The sequence below is a fragment of the Quercus suber genome, unplaced genomic scaffold (genome assembly GCF_002906115.3).
Source record: "Quercus suber isolate HL8 unplaced genomic scaffold, Cork oak 2.0 scaffold_234, whole genome shotgun sequence".
In the NCBI taxonomy this organism is placed as follows: domain Eukaryota; kingdom Viridiplantae; phylum Streptophyta; class Magnoliopsida; order Fagales; family Fagaceae; genus Quercus; species Quercus suber.
Genome location: NW_027069691.1, coordinates 984,399 through 1,002,530, shown reverse-complemented (window position 1 = coordinate 1,002,530; position 18,132 = coordinate 984,399). Strand labels below are relative to the sequence as shown.

General features: G+C 32.4%; 1 protein-coding gene across 1 annotated transcript; it reads left to right on the top strand.

Annotated features, from left to right (window-relative positions):
* Positions 1-6,283: 6,283 nt before the first annotated feature.
* Positions 6,284-11,064, top strand: LOC111997593 (auxin-responsive protein IAA9). Its single transcript, XM_024029702.2, has 7 exons — positions 6,284-6,449; positions 7,395-7,841; positions 7,927-8,153; positions 8,230-8,456; positions 8,606-8,747; positions 9,771-9,832; positions 10,642-11,064. The coding sequence occupies exons 2-7, from the start codon at positions 7,431-7,433 to the stop codon at positions 10,677-10,679; spliced, it is 1,107 nt and encodes a 368-aa protein (XP_023885470.1). The 5' UTR covers positions 6,284-6,449; positions 7,395-7,430; the 3' UTR covers positions 10,680-11,064.
* The last annotated feature ends 7,068 nt before the right edge of the window (positions 11,065-18,132 follow it).

Below are 18,132 nucleotides of genomic sequence, written 5' to 3'. Positions count from 1 at the left end.
GCGTGCATCACACGTCATACCCTTATCTAACACAATCATTGCCAATTGGGTGTAGGACAGTCGAACCCAATAAAATACCAAAATGTGATTGAATAGTGTATTTCATGCGCGATCAAGTGCGCGTGGAAAAGAAGGTAGTGAAGGAGGTTAGGTGTCAGAGTCTGAACCCGACAATCCAAAATAAAAAGCCACTTTCTTGTCCCCAACAAATCATATCGCTTCGCCCTGTTTTTCTTTGTCCCCCTTTATCCTCATATACCCACTAATGCTCTTCCTCTACGTAACTTGCACTCTATCCCCTCACTACTCCACCTATTTGTTTTTCCAATCCAAACCTTCTTTTTTTTTACTTTTCTTTTTTCAATATTTCGGTTATATAACGTTTGTTTGAATACTATTTATTGTTGAAAATTAAAATATTATAGTAAAATAATTTTTAAATATATAAATAATATTATAAAACTCAATTTTAAAGCTATTTTTACTAAAAAAATATATTTTTGGATCTTGTAAACAATACACAGGATCCACATATCAAAACACAAATGCGCAATTCATTTCATTTCAGCATCATCCAAACGTGTGCATAGTGCAATTCTTTCTTTCAACTTCAATACAAAGAACCTTCACAAATAAATGGTATTTCGTATTTCAGGTGTATATATCATTTCTCTCGTAGCAAATAAGACCAGTGGCGGCTCTAGGATTTTTTCTTACGAGAGTCAATAAGAAGATACATCTTAAGTAAAATATGAATCTTACTGTCTAAATGGCTTTCTTATTACAAATTTGTTTATAGTACGTACTAGTAATAGAATAAAAATAAATTATAGGTTCATTTGACATATTTTTTATAAGTGAATTTTAATTATTACTACTTAAAATACTTTTATTCATTAGTTTATGATGATTATATGTTTACATTGTATTATTAATGTAAGATTTATATTATAGATAATTATACTATACACATTTGCAAAAATTATACAATATTGTACACATTTGTTTAGAAAAAATGCAGATATTACAACGATAGTACAATGTAAACTATGAATTTTCCATTAGTTTATTTCAAATTTATTAAGATCTAAATGGGCTTTTTAAAACAATTTTAGATTAAAAAAAAAATTACTTTGTTGTTGTGCTTACTATTTTTCTCAAATTTTAGATAAAATTGGATTGTTGTTAGGCCTTTTTTTCTATTTAAAAAGATCAAAATATTGTTAAGACAATCATAATTAAACTTATTTCAAGTGAATTTTAAAAAAAATTAAAATCAGAGTATTCAAATTTTTATTTAGGAGGGTTAAATTAAAAACAAAATATATTATATATATATATAAATAAAAATTGCTAGCTCAGGGGGTTCATTTGAACCCCCTGAACTATGCATGGCGCCGCCCATGAATAGGACTCACACATTTGTTGTAAAACCTACTTGTTGAGAGGGACATGTCATATACACCTGAAACATAATAAAAATTTTCCTTCACAAGAATATGGTATTTCGTGTTTCAGATGTATATGTCGTCTCCCTCACAATAGGGAGATGAAGGACCATTCAGTGTATTAAATAAAATCATTTTAATACACTAAAAAATAAATAAATAAAAAACAATTTTTACTATTTTAGCACAATATTTAATAATATACCCTATATTTCATATAGTAATGATAACCTTAAAAAACTCACCACTACCACTAACAACCAATGCAACCATCACCAAAACTCATATCAACCAAACCGAAATTGAAATCGCAACTCAACCACCACCACCAATAACCAACACAACAAAACCCAAATCAACCTAACCTTAACCAAAACGCAACCCAACCACTGCTGCCATTGTGATCACAACCCACCATCATTGCTGTCACTTAAAGCCGTCCTCCTCCCACCGCCCATATACACACCCTTCAACTACTATTTTTGTGATAGCATCGTGAACGAGAGAGAAAATATATATATTAAAAAAAAAGATGCATTGCTACAGTGATTTGTTACTAAAAAATTTTGCAATTTATTTCCCAAAGAACACACTTGATTTTTTTTTTTTAATTTGTTTTCCACTTGGTGTGTTAAAATAGTATTTTGAGTGTTTTATTATTGAATACAATATTAATGCTTTAGGAAATTGTGTTGGTGTATGTATTTTTGGCTAAATCTATTGGTGTATTCCTATTTCATATACTTGCCCTTCTAGACTTCCTCTGCAATTGGTGGACCCAAATTTTGATGCCCTACGGCATGTAAAAGTAGTTGGTGGGATCCGATTTTAGTCATGCACATGTGAATGTGGGGGCATTTTATGGCAATATAGAATAGGAATTTGCATGTAACATGGGGCAATGAAGAGGGAATCTCCCCTGTAAAATAATACTACTAGTGTAATGAGTGGGGTGGTTGAATTTGATATATTTGGATGAACAATAACTTATTTTCTATGCTTCTCATAATCACATTGCTCCCTTTTTATTTATTGGATATTGTCCTATAGTGCTATAAAAAAAAAATTAACAAGATATAGACTATTTTGTAGTGTCGAACAAAAACCATTTTAAAAGGAAAAAAAAAATTGAAAGAGAGAGAGAGAAAGAGAAATAGCACCATGATTATATTTGTAATGCGCATTGTCAATAAAGTCAAACTGTGGTTAATTTGGGTAACATGGTCTTTTCGTGTCCTTACTCAATTTATGACAAAACAGTAATCACTGCCCAAAAAGATTAGGACATAATATGATTCTTATCTTTTGCTTATCTTAAACTAAGAAGTTGGAAAAACGACAGTGAGGGGCATGAATGGATTTCGAGTTTTGGACAGCGTCCTAGTTTTTGATTGATGAGATGTGAGGCTGAAAAGACAGGTTTGCCACCAGGATTCTAGAAATAGTGGATTCCATCAAATAAAACGAGAGTATGTGCTAGTGTAGGCAATAGAGGCACCCAGCCTCCCTACAACGCACTGAAATTCATATTTTTGCACAAAGAGGCTTTGGTTTTTTATTTTTTCCCCTCCATTTTTCTTCTACAATTTGGATGATATATTTAAAAATTTTATTATTATTATTTTTTGCTAAAGAGGAATTCCGTTAAATAAAAACAAAACAAAACAATGTAGTTATTATATTAATAAAGGGGTGACCATAAACATGACATTCCCTAAAGGGTCAAAAAGAAATAAATATATAACTATAAAAAATTGTAAATTTATATGAAAATGACAAACAATCAATTATAGTTTGTTACATATAATAGTTATGAAAATAAGTGTGAAAATAATTGTGATAATAGAATAACTCATAGTATAATGGATGAAATTATCACCAAATTTAGGACACTTTTCAAATTTATTAATCCTATAATCGAGCGCTCACGAAGGGACAATTCAAAAATGTTGGACAATCCAAATTATAGCCAATGAATTACCAAATAGTCCTACTCCAAATTACAAGGTTGTTCCTTAAATTCTCTTAAAATTTAGTTATGTAATTACTTAACTAAAAATACATGTTCATTCTATTAACTAAAAGTTATATAATCGAATTTAAAGAGAAAAACTTAAAAAATAGCTTATAAGTTCCTATAGTTAAGTTTTGTCATATTCCTTATAACCTATATTTCAAGCTATATTTAATACTTTTCAAGCAGCCCACGTGAAAACAACAAACCTAGTAATATTTGATAAATTAAAAAAAAAAAAAAAAAACAAAACAAAACTATTACTGTGATACAAATTTGTCACCAAACTGCCAAATTTTGACATTGATGACTTATAAAGTAAGGGATATTGTACTAGTGCACAGTTAGAAGACCACGACAGTTAAAAATCAACTATTCAAAAAAGTTCAAATCAGATAAACAGATTACATTCAATGAACTAGCATAGAAAGTGATCAAAAGTGTAGTAATTATTTGGTATTTTAGCAGTATATCGACATTGTATTTTCTTCTCTCATATTATAGGAAAATTTACTAATTAAATTCATTATAAAATCTGCCTTGTATATGAGAAGGTGGAATATCTCCTAAGTCCTAATTGACAGTTTCCATCAAATTTATGACTAATATTAAATTTGGGTAGTCTCAACTAATAAATAAACTAATACTTTTTAATTGAATACTAATAACAAATTATAAATTTTAAGGCTAGTTTTCTAAAATTAAAAATAGTAACAAAAATTGACCTAACTCTAGTAAAACACCAAAAATTATAGTACATCAATCCTTTAATATATATATATATATATCCATTTATTTTCGGTGAATAAGACTTATCATTAAAAGAAAAAGAACCTACAAGAGAAAGTACAAAAGCAGGGAACAAAATCATCCCAATCATGAATCCTTAGGGGAAAAATAAGGGATGGAATATATGAGGATTTTTCCTTCAAAGTTACACAATACAATGGGCAACAAAACTAGCTTTATCTAAATAGCATGTGATTAACATGACCATTCAACAAAAGAATCTAAAACAATTATAGTTCTAGACTTCTAGTAGTAATAGTACTATTTTCAATGACCCATTGTGGGGAAGTCGATGTGATTTAAAATTCTTGAATCACATTTAGTGCATCTCCTTCACAAATAACAAATTTACCCACTAGTTCTACTATCCTTAGCAAATTAAATAGTAAATACAACCCATAAGAGCAATTACATCAGCTCGAGTATAATTATGCAAAATGGAAAAAGTGGCTAATTTTACACAATTTGAGCCAAAAAACACCCACACAGCTTGTGCATAATTGTGCATTTATGCACAATTGCTACAGTAACTGTGCATATATGCACAGTTACTGTAGCACTTTCATTTATTATTTTATTCGTTTTTTCTCTTTCTCGTCTCTGGTGCTCTATGTGCTTGAGAAACTTGACAAAACCAGCGATGAAAAATGTGTAAAGTTTAGCTTTGGTGCAAAATAAAAAAATCCCTAGATTCAATCAGATCGCGATGAAAAATAAAGGAAAACCATAGGAATAGAGAGAGAGAGAGAGAAGAGAGAGAGAGAGAGAGAGAGAGAGAGAGAGAGAGAGAACGTACAGATCGAGAATGGAAGTTTCATCCTCCTCACCAATGGTGACAGCGATCTCCTCGAGCTTAACAATCGGAGCATGGGTCAGAGAGAGAGAGGCGGTTTCTCACTGATCGGAGCTTAATGATCGCTGATGGTTGGGGCTCTCGGGTTCAGTGCTTGCCATAACCTTTGGTTTCTTGCTTTAATGTTGTAGAGAATGGGTCTGAGAGAGAGAGAGGCGGTGAGGGAGAGAGTAATAAAAATTATAAAATAATGAATATTTTATTGAATAATTATGTATAATACATAAACTGATGTGGATATTTTATAAAAGTGATAGTGTAAAATAGAAAAAGTAGGTTTTAAGTGTAAAATAGACGGAATCTTATTTATAAACTGATGTAATTGCTCTAATACTTTTAGTGAGCTGCCTAATGGTGTCTATGAATTGTTATATGGTTCATTGAAAAAGAATATTTCTCAAACTTTTAAAATATTATCAAGCACTTAATACACACCAATGTTTAATCTGAAACAAAAAAAAAAAAACGTTGACAACTTTTTAACATCATTACTGATTTTCAATTAAAGTTACCACGTACATCTTTTTTTTTTTTTTTTTTTATCAGCTACTAACAATCTGACATATCAACAAATATTAAATTTATGATCCGTTTGAGAATAGTTATTTAGTTGAGACTGAAAATTTTTGTTAAAAGTGTAGAAAAATAGCAAGATTTAGGTACAGTACTTATGTGCTGTTTCTTAAAAGTTTCCATCTTAAAATTTTGTCATATAAATTTTTTCTTATGAGATAAAAATATATTTTTAAATTAAGTAATCACATGATTGAATCTTTAATAAAAAAATAAAAAAAAAACTTAAATTACTATTGTCCCTTTTAAAAAAAAAAAAAAAAAAAAAAAAAAAAAAAACTCAAATGTGCTAACTTTTTGTTACATCCCAAACAAACTTTTATCTAATCTTTAACTTTCTCAGTTAGAAATTTCCACCCTGAAGTAAAAACTTAACTTTTTACCTGACCTGAAAGATAATCAATGGCCTGCCTTCAACCATCTGAAACAAAAACTCAGCCCTTGAGATGCGTTCCATCAAGTTGTTCGGCGGATTATATTATTTATACAAAAGGAGACAGAATAATATTTACTTTAAATTAAAATAATTTTTTTTTAAAAAGACTGTTTTTTTTTTTTTTAAGAAACTTTTTTTTGGGGGGCATTGTTTTGTTCAGAAGTGTTATTTTAATGCATAGAGTTTCCCATCAGACAGCAAATAAGCTTTTGTTACTTTGTGCCAAATGGAGGGTCCTTAGTTCATTCTCTCTCATAGCTCCTTCTTCTCTCTGCTAAACCAAACCGTGAAAATCGATATTTTTCGTCAGCCACTGATCCACACTACTTTCTTCAGGTATATCACTTCAACTTCTTCATATTCTTCCCAGATTTTTTCTCTTTTCAACTCCATGAGTTAAAACCTCGTGATTTGACTATCTTTTTTTCCAGTTTTGGCTGTATCCTCATTTTTCTAGTGACTGTACTTTTGTTGTTTCATTTTTAGCTTTCGTTTTTTTTTTTGGGTGCTTCTGAGAAATTGAAGGAATAAATTAAAAGTAGTAGTTACAAAGTTTGTGGTCATATATTTTTTGTTGTTGTTGATGCTTTTACTTTGGTCTCTCCGTACAATGAGTATTACATTTGAACTGTGTGTTTAGTCGAGGGTTTTTTTTTTTCTGTTTCCCTTTTTTTTCAAGTCCCATATACTGGGAAAATTTTTTTTCCCCACTGCTTTAGAAGGTAAGTATATGCTTAAATTTCTTTCTCTTACTTTTTGTTTCCCTGGCTTTGTGTTTTGTTTTGTTATTTATTTTTGATTTTTCATGCAAAGCTATAATTAGTTCAAGTGGCCTTTGCTTCTGAGAAAATATTAGTTGTGGTTCAATAAATTGTCTATGATTTTTTTTTTTTTTTTTTGCTTTTGGATATGGTTTTATTCTTTGTTATTATTCAGCTCCTGTGCCAAAAGGGTTGCTATATTTATTAGGGATTCTCAAATACATGCTCAACTTTGATTTACTGTTGTTACCCATGTTTGCGGTGTTGCCATGGATTTTAGGTAAGAAAGAGACTGTGGTTTGTGATTCAAGGATGCTTAATTATATAATGGAAATTATGTGTGTGTGTGTGTGCGTGTGTGTGGAATGTATTTTTGCTCAATAAAAGTGGCATGCTGTTTCTTTTTCCATGTCTTTCTATTTTCATCTTTATCTATTGACTTTTCATGGTTTTTGATGAAATGTTAAAGGGTAGTTTTAAAAAGGATTTGGCTGTTTTGCGGTTTTGTAAATTTTGGCAGGTTAGAAAAAATTGGAAATTTTGAGTGTGAATTTTAATGTCTCCACCGCTGCTCGGTGTTGGGGAGGAGGAGGATCAGAGCAATGTGACTTTATTGGCTTCCCCTGCCTCCAATGATAGCTTATGCCGTAACAGTTCTGAATTGAAAGAGCGTAACTACATGGGATTATCTGATTGTTCATCAGTGGACAGCTCAGGAGTATCCATGGTATCTGATGTGAATAAAAGTAGTCTGAATCTGAAAGCTACAGAGCTGAGACTTGGGCTTCCTGGATGCCAGTCTCCTGAAAGAGATCCAGAACGCCGCGTGCTAAGCTCAGCTCAACTCGATGAAAAGCCCCTCTTCCCTCTGCATCCTTTGAATGATGGTCAGTACCCTTCTTCACAGAAGACTGTTGGTTCGGGCAGCAAAAGAGGGTTCTCAGATGCTATGGATGGATTCACAAAGGTCAAAATCATTGCTTTTATTGGAAGGATTTGGATTTTGTTTACTGTTCGATCTAGTACTAAATACAAAGCTGTGTTTGGTGCAGGAAAAATATCTTGCTAAGTCGGAGGTAGCTCCGATGCTGTCCCCCAGGCCTTCTTCGAACTTGGGACTAAAAACTGGTTCTGTGCTTGAGAACCTTGGGACTCAACCAGATAATGCAAAAGAGGTAGCACCATCAAAGACTGTACAAGAAAGGCCTCGTGCTGCTAATGAACCCAGACCAAATCATAATGGCTCTGCAAATGGTAATAGCAGTGCACCTGCTACCAAGTGAGTGCAAAGTGGGCTGTGGTGATATGTTTGGGCTTAACCGTGCGAATTGTTTCTGACATCCCTTGTGTGGCAGGGCGCAGGTTGTGGGTTGGCCACCTATCAGATCATTTAGGAAGAACTCATTGGCTTCAACTTCAAAGAACAACGATGAAGTAGAAGGAAAAGCAGTGCCTGGTGCTCTCTTTGTCAAGGTCAGCATGGATGGTGCTCCTTATTTGAGGAAAGTGGACTTAAAGAATTATTCTAAGTACCAGGAACTCTCGTCTGCCCTTGAGAAGATGTTCAGCTGTTTTACCATTGGTGAGTCACTCTAAAGTTTCAATCTAATACAAAAAGATCGTGGTCAGGTAACTTATGATGTAATTTATCAAGGGAGTATATTTTGCACTTTAAAGCTACATGTCCTGGTTTGCATGGATCAAGTTACTGCTGTTTTGATATGATGTCAGGTCAATATGGATCTCATGGAACTCTGGGCAGGGAGATGCTGAGTGAGAGCAAGCTGAAGGATCTGCTTCATGGCTCAGAATATGTTCTTACATATGAAGATAAAGATGGCGACTGGATGCTTGTGGGTGATGTCCCCTGGGAGTAAGCTCTGGTTCACTTTTACTGTTTACTTCTCTAATTGAATTTCATCAGTTCCATAATAAACTCTTTTTTTGGTAAAATTCATATCTGTTGGGGTTTTGATATTATTCTATGGACATATTGGGTAGATGTTAATCAGTTGAGAATTGAGAATTGGTTGAGACATACTAAGAAGCCAAAGAAGTGGTGATCTATGTGGATAATGTGAGTTAAAAAGTATGCATTATATGTACTGTATTTGAAGAAAGAAGCTTTCTCAAAGAGCTCATGTTTCAGAACTTTGTTCTTGGACTTTTTTTTTATTTAATATTCCCAATGGTTTGAACTTGAAGAATATTTCAGTAAAACCTATGAACCTGTGATTGATGGAGGTGAATCATGATGTTATAATGTTTTAACCATGACTAATAATGTTTGCTAGTTGTGAGCATGACATAGAAAAATTAACTCCCATGTCATTGTTTTCTAGTGGGAGAAATATGGCATGATGAGAGCTGATGATTTGCATATTATAACATTGCTTTGGACACAAAGATGTGATTTGCACTTTTCCTCTTCGATTTTCAACTTAAATAACCCATTTATTTTAACTTTTAAGCAATAACCTGACTTGCTGTTGATGTTTGTCTTGGATATGGGAGAGCTGATGATTTGTATGATTGGTTTCTTGGTCCACACCCCCCCCCCCCCTTCTGGTTTTATTGGTATTGATCTTTCATGTTCTAATGGGTATATACTATAGTCATATTACAGATTTCTGAAATGCAGTCATTTGTTCGGTTTGTCATAATTTGAACTTTCTATTTACTAGAGGAGTATATATGATGCTCTTGATTGGTGCCATCTCTAATTAACAGCCATTTGCCTCAAAGACTCAGTTTATATGAAGTGCGACATATTATTTTATTTATTACCAGAGTAGTTAGCTAATGTAAAATTTAGTCACTTTATTTTGTAAATTATGAATTACTAGAGTAATTGTCTGCTAGATTGGAATCTAATCAATTATTTTTTGTTTTGTAGGATGTTTATTGAGACATGCAAAAGGATGAGAATCATGAAGAGCTCTGATGCCATTGGACTAGGTTCATAAATTATATTTCCATATAATCATCTCTAATGTTTCACCCACGTCAGGCTGCAAGAGCTAGTGCATTATTAGAAACACTGCTGCTTTTAATTAAACCATTTAAAACCAAACGATGAATAAAAAAGTTGGAACTCCAAACCAGAGTCAGTATTAACTAAAAGATATCATATACTTAATCAAAAAAAAAAACTAAAAGATGTCATAATTATGTCAACCATACAACATTACATCTATTTAGCTTTAGAACTAATTCCTTCCTTTTCAACATCTCAAACAATTAATTTAATATTTGAAACAGTTAATGGCTAATGCATTAAACATGAATGATTTATAGTAATTTTATTGCAATACAAAGAGAAGGCAGTAGTTTGAATGTCCCTTCCCCTTCTCATTGGGGCCAAAACTGACTTATTAAAAAAAAAGGGTCTAGCTATGTTATGCCTTACAATTTTTGTCAATGGAATGCCAGTTGCCATCCTTTCTAGAATTTTTTAGTATCTCAAACTAAACAAAAATTCAATCTTCAAAATAAAGAGTAGCTTGTAAATTCATTCAGCTTGATTGGCAAAGCACGGTAGGTATATGAATGACATGAAACCGAACAGTGAGCCTAACAAAATTTGGGTCTCATGCAAAGTTATGCAAGTGTCACGCTGGTGATCATGGCTCTTAATGCTTGTCGTCTGTATAAATAGGATATGTATGTAGATACTTTGTGCATTTGCATGTTCATAACTTGTATCATATGCTTTTAGATGTTTCATGTTCAATTCTCATGGAGAACTTTTTTGGTTTTGTGAACAGCTCCAAGGGCTGTGGAGAAGTGCAGGAACAGGAACTAGTTCATCTCTGCACGTGATTAACGCTATCCTTCCAGCAGTCTAACGGAAAATATGAAGAGGCTGAAAGCACGTTAGCCAGATTTTAGTTGAAGGGTGAGGAGTGCTAGGGTGTTTGGACTGGATAGGAAATTATGTGTGGCTACTTTTATCATGTTACTATGTTTACGTTTTTCATTGCCATGGAGTTAAATGTTCTGGTAAGGTCTGTTTCTACTTTTATTATATTTGTAAGACTCCTAAAACCTTATAAATGTGGGAGTGTACTTCTAGGCAAGTTCCTGTTCATAGACAGGATCCTTAGTTTGTAAAAAGTGCATTGCTTGGTGAACTTTTAATGTTAATGTATGCGTGCGTATGAGCAAAAGACCTCCCAGTTATCTGTCAACCCTACTTCATTTTCAAGTGTTTATATGCACCTAGTGCTTTGTTCTGCCTCTGATTTTAAGTTATTTTATGTTTTGAAAGCATACATTTAACCTTAACAGTTAACATGCGTTGCATGTGTTATAGTATTTAATAAAGTAGCAAATGATATATAGATTATACTGAATTGAAATGTCACATTGCTCAAATTCATAATTGAAGAAAGGGAATCAGTTGTTGAGGTTGTGACAAGTGTGGATATTACTATTTGTGCCTTTGATTAAGTGTATACCTAAACTAGTAAGATACTGCCAGGCCTTTGGATATGGTTGTCGGAGATAGCCTGAGCTAAGCATGTGGTGCTCTGATCCCTAGCTGCATTATTGATGTTTTTGCTTGCTATTAAAAAATTATTTGTAGCAGTGCAGTTGGTTTTTTATTTTTTGGGGGAGGGGGACACAAGTGTGTGTGAGCGTGAGCCATTGACCTTGATAAAGGAGCTAGTACCACATTGTACTGCAGTACATTCCAGCCAATCGTCCACGGCTACAGGAAACAAAATTAACTGTATAGTTAGTAATAAAATTTAGCGATGTCAAGAGTTTTATACCTCAATTAGTTAAACACTTTCCGTTTGCAACAGAGACATTCAGAGTTCAATTCACTCCATTTTAACTATTGAGTTATCAAAAAAAGAAAAAAAAAAAAAAAGGAAACCTTTATGTTTTTGTGTGTGTATGTATATATTAGGTTGCTTAAAAAAAGAATTTATTTAGGACGAGAAGTATCTTAGCAAACGCAGAGTTTGAACAGAGGTCTTTGGCAAGGGGACCCAAGATTGGGCTATGCAACAGGCCCCCAAAAGAGTTTGACATGGCCCATATGCAAAGTGCATGAGCCAGCCAAGTTAGCCTCTCTGGAAACCCAACAAAACTAACAAGATACAAATGGAAGAGGGAGCTGAAGTCTGCGAAGACATCTGTGATCACTCTCAAGTCTCAATTAACCTTCCTTAGTGCACTCTGAAATTTGAGATTTTACATGGATTCGGTAATAGTGGCCCCATATTTTGTCTTTGTCATTAAATGAGTGACGTGTCTTGATGACACCTATCTAATAGTGAGACGACTTATAGAGATGGACAAGGCCCTTTTGAATATGACACCAAACATTAAAAGATCAAAATGAAACTTTAAAAAACTTTAAGAGTGAAATTGAAAATAGCCCCAGCATTGAAGTTCAAAGTGTACTTTCTTTTTCTTTTTCTTTCCCAATAAGTTCGTGATTATTGGCCTATGAGAAAGATTTATACTAAATTTTGGCTAGCATATGGATCTTATTCACAAGTGAATGGTTAAAAAAATATCAATAATTTCTAGTTAGCTTAACGTTATGACATGCTACTATTGGAATATAAATATAATATTTTGAAGGATTCACCAAAAGCCAAAAAGCTTGAATGATAGATGGATGTGAAGTTTGAGTTTCCCTACAATGGCAAAGTTAGGAGGCTGGAAGGGAGAAATTATTCAATCCTCATAGAGGACCACATCAGCATTACCTAGTGATCCTCCACTCCAATAATAAAATGTCATTTGTGCACATTAATTGAGTTAGATCCAAAAAATAAAAAATAAAAAACTTTTGAGGCCTAAATAATTTCTCGTTCGAAGGGGTGGAATTACCCTTGTGGCCCACCAAAAGTTTTTAAATCTATTTTTGAAATTTCAGATTTGCCCCTTTACAATTTATTTATAAAAGTAATTGAAGAAGTGCAAGTTGGAATGTTTTCCAATTTTGTTTTTTGTTTTTTTTTCTCTTCCCTTTGAACTATCTTATAGTTTATATTATCATTATTTATTTGTAGGAAGATACTAACATAGTGACTTGATATTGTGTTTATAAATAAAAGGATATTTCAAAATAATAAATATTTATTATAAGATTCTTAAAAATAAATCAAATATAGGAATCTCATATCCTTGAAATCTTAGTAGATTCCTAATCAAACCAAACACAATATACAAATTTTATTGTTAAAATAAAAGCAAATATAATGAATTATTAAATTAAATTAAATTAAATTAAATAGTGAAACTTATCTTAAATTTATATACATTACACATTTGGTTAATCAAAATAGTTTTCTTATACATCTTGAAACTCAGTATAAAAAAGTTTCACTTTAAACAAACTATGTTAATAATTTCAATGTACTTATAGTGTGCTACATGATGAAAGCACGTCATAGCACATGTAATACTTGCATTGAGTCATTTAACACAACCATAACATGTATAACACGACATTTATTATCTTGTACTATACCCTTGTAATGTCTCATTTAATCAAGAATTATATGTAAAATTAAAGGGAGTGTTTTAATAATATAATTAAATTGAATAATAAAATAAATAGTAAAAATATAAGAAGAAAAATTACTGCAAGTTAGATGAAAAATGCACATTTTATCAAAGAAATTTTTTTTTTATTAAAAACCAAATATTATAATAGATTATAAAATAGTTTTAAATAAATAATAAAACTCCTCCCAATCTCTTGAAACTTTTGATTATTGAGTTTTATACTATTTAGTATCTAATTTTTTTTTTTTTTTTTGAGCTCAGAACGATAGTATTTTTTTTTTTAAATGTTGGTAATAGAGTTTCCCTTAAAATAAAATTATGGGCCCAGGGCTCTTCTCTATTCAGGGTGATAATGGGCCTGTGGGCCTCCCATGATGGGCCTTCTTGGAGATATAGTTTGCTCAACTTATTGGAGAAACATCTTCTAAAATCAAAAAGTATTTTGAAATAGTTATTTGACATTGACGGTTGATTTATATTGAGATTTATATTTTATATTATATTTTTTTTTTTCAGAAGGATTTATATGGAGAATTGAATAACTTAAATTTACTTCCGTGCAAGGTTCACATGATCATATTAAGGGTATCTCCAGCAGTGTATGCATCCGGTTATATTAGCTAAAATTTGGAGAATCTGTGCACTGTTCATGCTCCAGTAGATTCGGTAAACCTGGATTTTTTTTTTTTTTTGGGCTCATGAACAGTAGCTCCTCGGGTCTGATGGGCTACTGTACATTAGCAATCAAATTTCTTGGATTAAAAAATTATTCCGACTACTTATTATATCAATTCTTTCTCTCTCCTCCGAATTTTTTTTTCTCATTCTCCTTGTTTCTCACATAATCCAAACACAAAACACACAAAACACAAAACAAAATCCAATTCTTAAAATAAAGTTGAATCAAAATAAGCAAATATGAAAAAAAAAAAAAAAATGAACAAGCCGATCTGACCCCGTTTCTCACATAATTCAAACACAGAGCACAAAACAAATTCCAATTCTTATAAAATAAAGTTGAATAAGAACAAGCAAATATTAAAAAAAGAAAAAAGAACAAGCCGATCTGACCCAGCCTAGTGATGGGGAGGAGGTTGAGCGGCGGTGGGACGGCAGACATGGTAGTGCATGATGAACGCCGATCTCCGACGGCATGGTGAATAGGGATGGCAATGGGGCGAGGCAGGGCTGAAGGATGGGGTCTTCGCCCCCGCCTCGCATGGATTTTTCTCGCTCCATCCTTGCCCCGCCCTACATGACAGGGAAAACTTCGTGCCCCATCCTTGCCCCTTAAGGCCCCACGAAGCCCGGCCCTACCCTGTAAAACTTTATTTCTTGTTAATTTTCCCTACAACTATTACTATTTTTTCAAATAAAATGACATGTTTTAATAATAAAAATATACTTGAACCCAGTAAATGTTATAAATTACTAAGTAGTGTGCATTATTATTATTATTATTTTTTTTACTTCGAAGATAGAATTATATTGAAAAAAGGGACTGAAGCCCAAAAACTTACAAAAGCGAAGATACTAGCAAACAGCAGCCCTCCGAAAAATAAAATAAAATAAAATAAAATAAAGTAACAGATTGTGTCCAAACAAAGAAAAACTATAAAAAGTATTAGTTGTCTTTTTTTCCTACCCATGTTTAAAAACTAGCAGACTCAGGTCATCCCATTTTGTGACTATTTCATAGAGAATGGGACAAAGTCTCAAACCTGTACCTTATAAGTTATAACAGCAAAATGCCTAGACACACACAATGACACAGATAAAAATATTTAGAGTCTCAGATTCAGGCCCAGACCTATATCGCATTAAAAAAAAATTTTATGTTCATGATGAAAAGTAAGTTAAGAAAGACGTATGAATCATGAATGAAATCAGTAATTCAATAGTATATAAATTTGTTTCTAATAAAGACAAAAGAAAACGTTAAAATTGGTACCTTATTTTTAATTTTGCTAGAGAGAAAAAAGAGGTAGAGAGTCATGTTAGGTAGAATAAAATAAGCTAATGATATTTTTTTTTAAATAGTAGGGTTTTAGGGTATGAAAAAATTACAATTTAACCCTTATTAATGCGGGGTGGGATGGGGATGGGGCGGGGCGGGGTGGGGTGGGTCTAAAAGGTGTAAACCCATCCCTGGCCTGCCTCGAGGTGCGGGTCTAAAATCTCGCCCCATCCCCACCCCACCACCTTTGTAGGGCAGGGAAAACCCGCATGGGGTAAAGCAAGGAGGGGCGGGTCAAAGCGGGGCGGGGTAAAATTTCCATCCCTAATGGTGAACCTTGATCTCTGACGGCATGGTGAACGCCGATCTCCCAGTATTTCTCCTCTCTCTCTGTCTCTGTCTCTCTCTCTTTTCTCTGATGTGAAGAGCAAATGGAAGGTCTGACGACATGGTGAACACCGATCTCCCAGTCTTTCTCCTCTGTCTCTGTCTCTGTCTCTTTTCTTTGATGTGAAGAGCAAATGGAAGGTTCTGGAGGAGAAAAAGAAATAAAGGAAGGGGGATAGAGGATACGTGTGTGGAGGAGAATGAAATGAAAGAATAAAAAATAATATAAAGAATAAAAAATCTTAATTGAGAAATTTTACTATAATATTTTTACAATAAATTTTAAGTAACAAATTGTTATTAGTTAATATTGGCGAGAAAAAAATAATTTCAGTGGTGAGTTCAAATAATTTTAAGTAATAAATTTTATTGTGAAAGTATTGCGAAAAATGTTGTAAATATAATACTTTTCATTAAAAAATATAATTGTTGAGAATAAATATAGGAAGAATAAATGATGATAAAAAATAAATAAAAAAATAATATTTAAATGAGATAGAGAATTGGATAAAAAAATCTGTTAAAAGTGTATTTAAAAAATTAAATAGGTAAAAATTAAATATCACTATTTATTTTTCCAACAATACAAAAATTTGCTGGAGTTGTGAAAGACACTATGAGCAAGAAAAAAAAAGGCTTTCTGCAATTAAAAGATATTTTTACGCCTTTTTCGGGGAAGTCAGTTGTCAGTGCATGAATTTCGACCATTAACGATCATTACATGTATCATATCAATGTTCGACAATTTTATATCATATCAGTATTAATTATTATCCATCTACGAAGGACATGTTTGGTGAGGCAGTGGATATATGTGGACACCGTTGATAGCAAGGTAACACTCTGCCTAGAATTGCCGAAACAATGACATTTCTTTTGTACGTTTGCCGTCAATCAAGAATCAAGTTACTAGTTTGAAATAATAAGTCTAAGGAATGTGTTTACCCAAAAATTATAAAAAAAAAAGGTCTAAGGAATATGTTATTAAATATCTTTAAGGTATTGGTTAACAATTCGTTTAAAAAATATTTTTATGACATTTTTTTTTTTCATAAAAATTGTGTAATTTTTTTTTTTTAAAATAGATTGTTAATCAATGTCTTAAGGGCATTCGTTAGTATAACTCTAAGTCCGAAGCTAAACAAAATTGATAACAAATTTCACATTTGTCTGAAGTGTCATCACTAGTGGACTCATATAAGAATCGATAACAACCTATCAACTCAAAAAGCGTAAAATTTATTGTGAAAATTGCTGTATCTGTAACGTTACTCCGCTTAATTAATAATTATTGCTCATCATTGTGGCAAACGACCTAACTTTTCTAATGCAAGTTTGCTTTTCTTGTGTGTCCTTGCAGATGTGTTTCCTCACGAGAACGAATCAGCTTCCACTCTTAATGAGTATGAATCAACTTTGAAGTTTGAACATTAAAGTCTATGGTCCCAAAAGGGTTGTGTAATTGCGTGTGTTAAGGCCTCTTCTTTTAGTCAATATTCTTGCGCATGCAGTATTATTGTAAACCTTATAATCTAAAGTGCAATCTTAGCAGGTGAGAGCAATGATTTTAAACTTTGTTTTACTCATTTGTATGTCAACATCGTTATCATATGGCTTCAATCATCAAATAATTAATCATTGATAAATTGATACCTCATCCATAATTAACCTTCTTTTAGTTTTTCTGTTTTCTATTTTATTCACGGGGTAGGGGGCGTTAAATTAGAAGATTAGCCTTTTTGAAATTTAAATCACCTAGGTTGACATTTGTCTTTTATCTTTATGATACAGCGCTTGCTCGATCAACTACTTTGAAATTAGTGCGGATTAAAAGAATGTATAACCTTCAATTTCTACAAGATTTATCTTGACTAGAATGATTAATCTTAATAAAACTTTTGGACTCAGTATGAACTTTCCCACTTATATGCTTGCCAATATGACTTCTAATATGTGAAACCATGGATATGCTTTTGCTTTTAGACTTGGTGACAGTTTGAATGAATTATATTTATGAACTAAAGTCATGGAGAAACGTAAACGCATGCTTAATAGAAGGAAAAATATCTTTATAAACTTGTTAGTGTACATTACATACAAATAATGTCTATAATTTCACGTGTTCATATTTTTTAATCGAGTCTACGTTTAATTTACGATTCGGGTGATTTGTATGGATGATATATAGTAAAAAAAGGTCTAATAATCAATCCTTGAGAGAAAAATTACTGCACAGCTCAACTTATCAATGTAAAAATCAAATTTGGACCTAAAGGTTCTAACACTTAGTTGGGTTGCTTTTGGAAGGACGTACTGCAATTCTTAGCCTGTTATTTTGGAGATTCATTTCTGTCCATATACATAGAATATATTGTTTGAG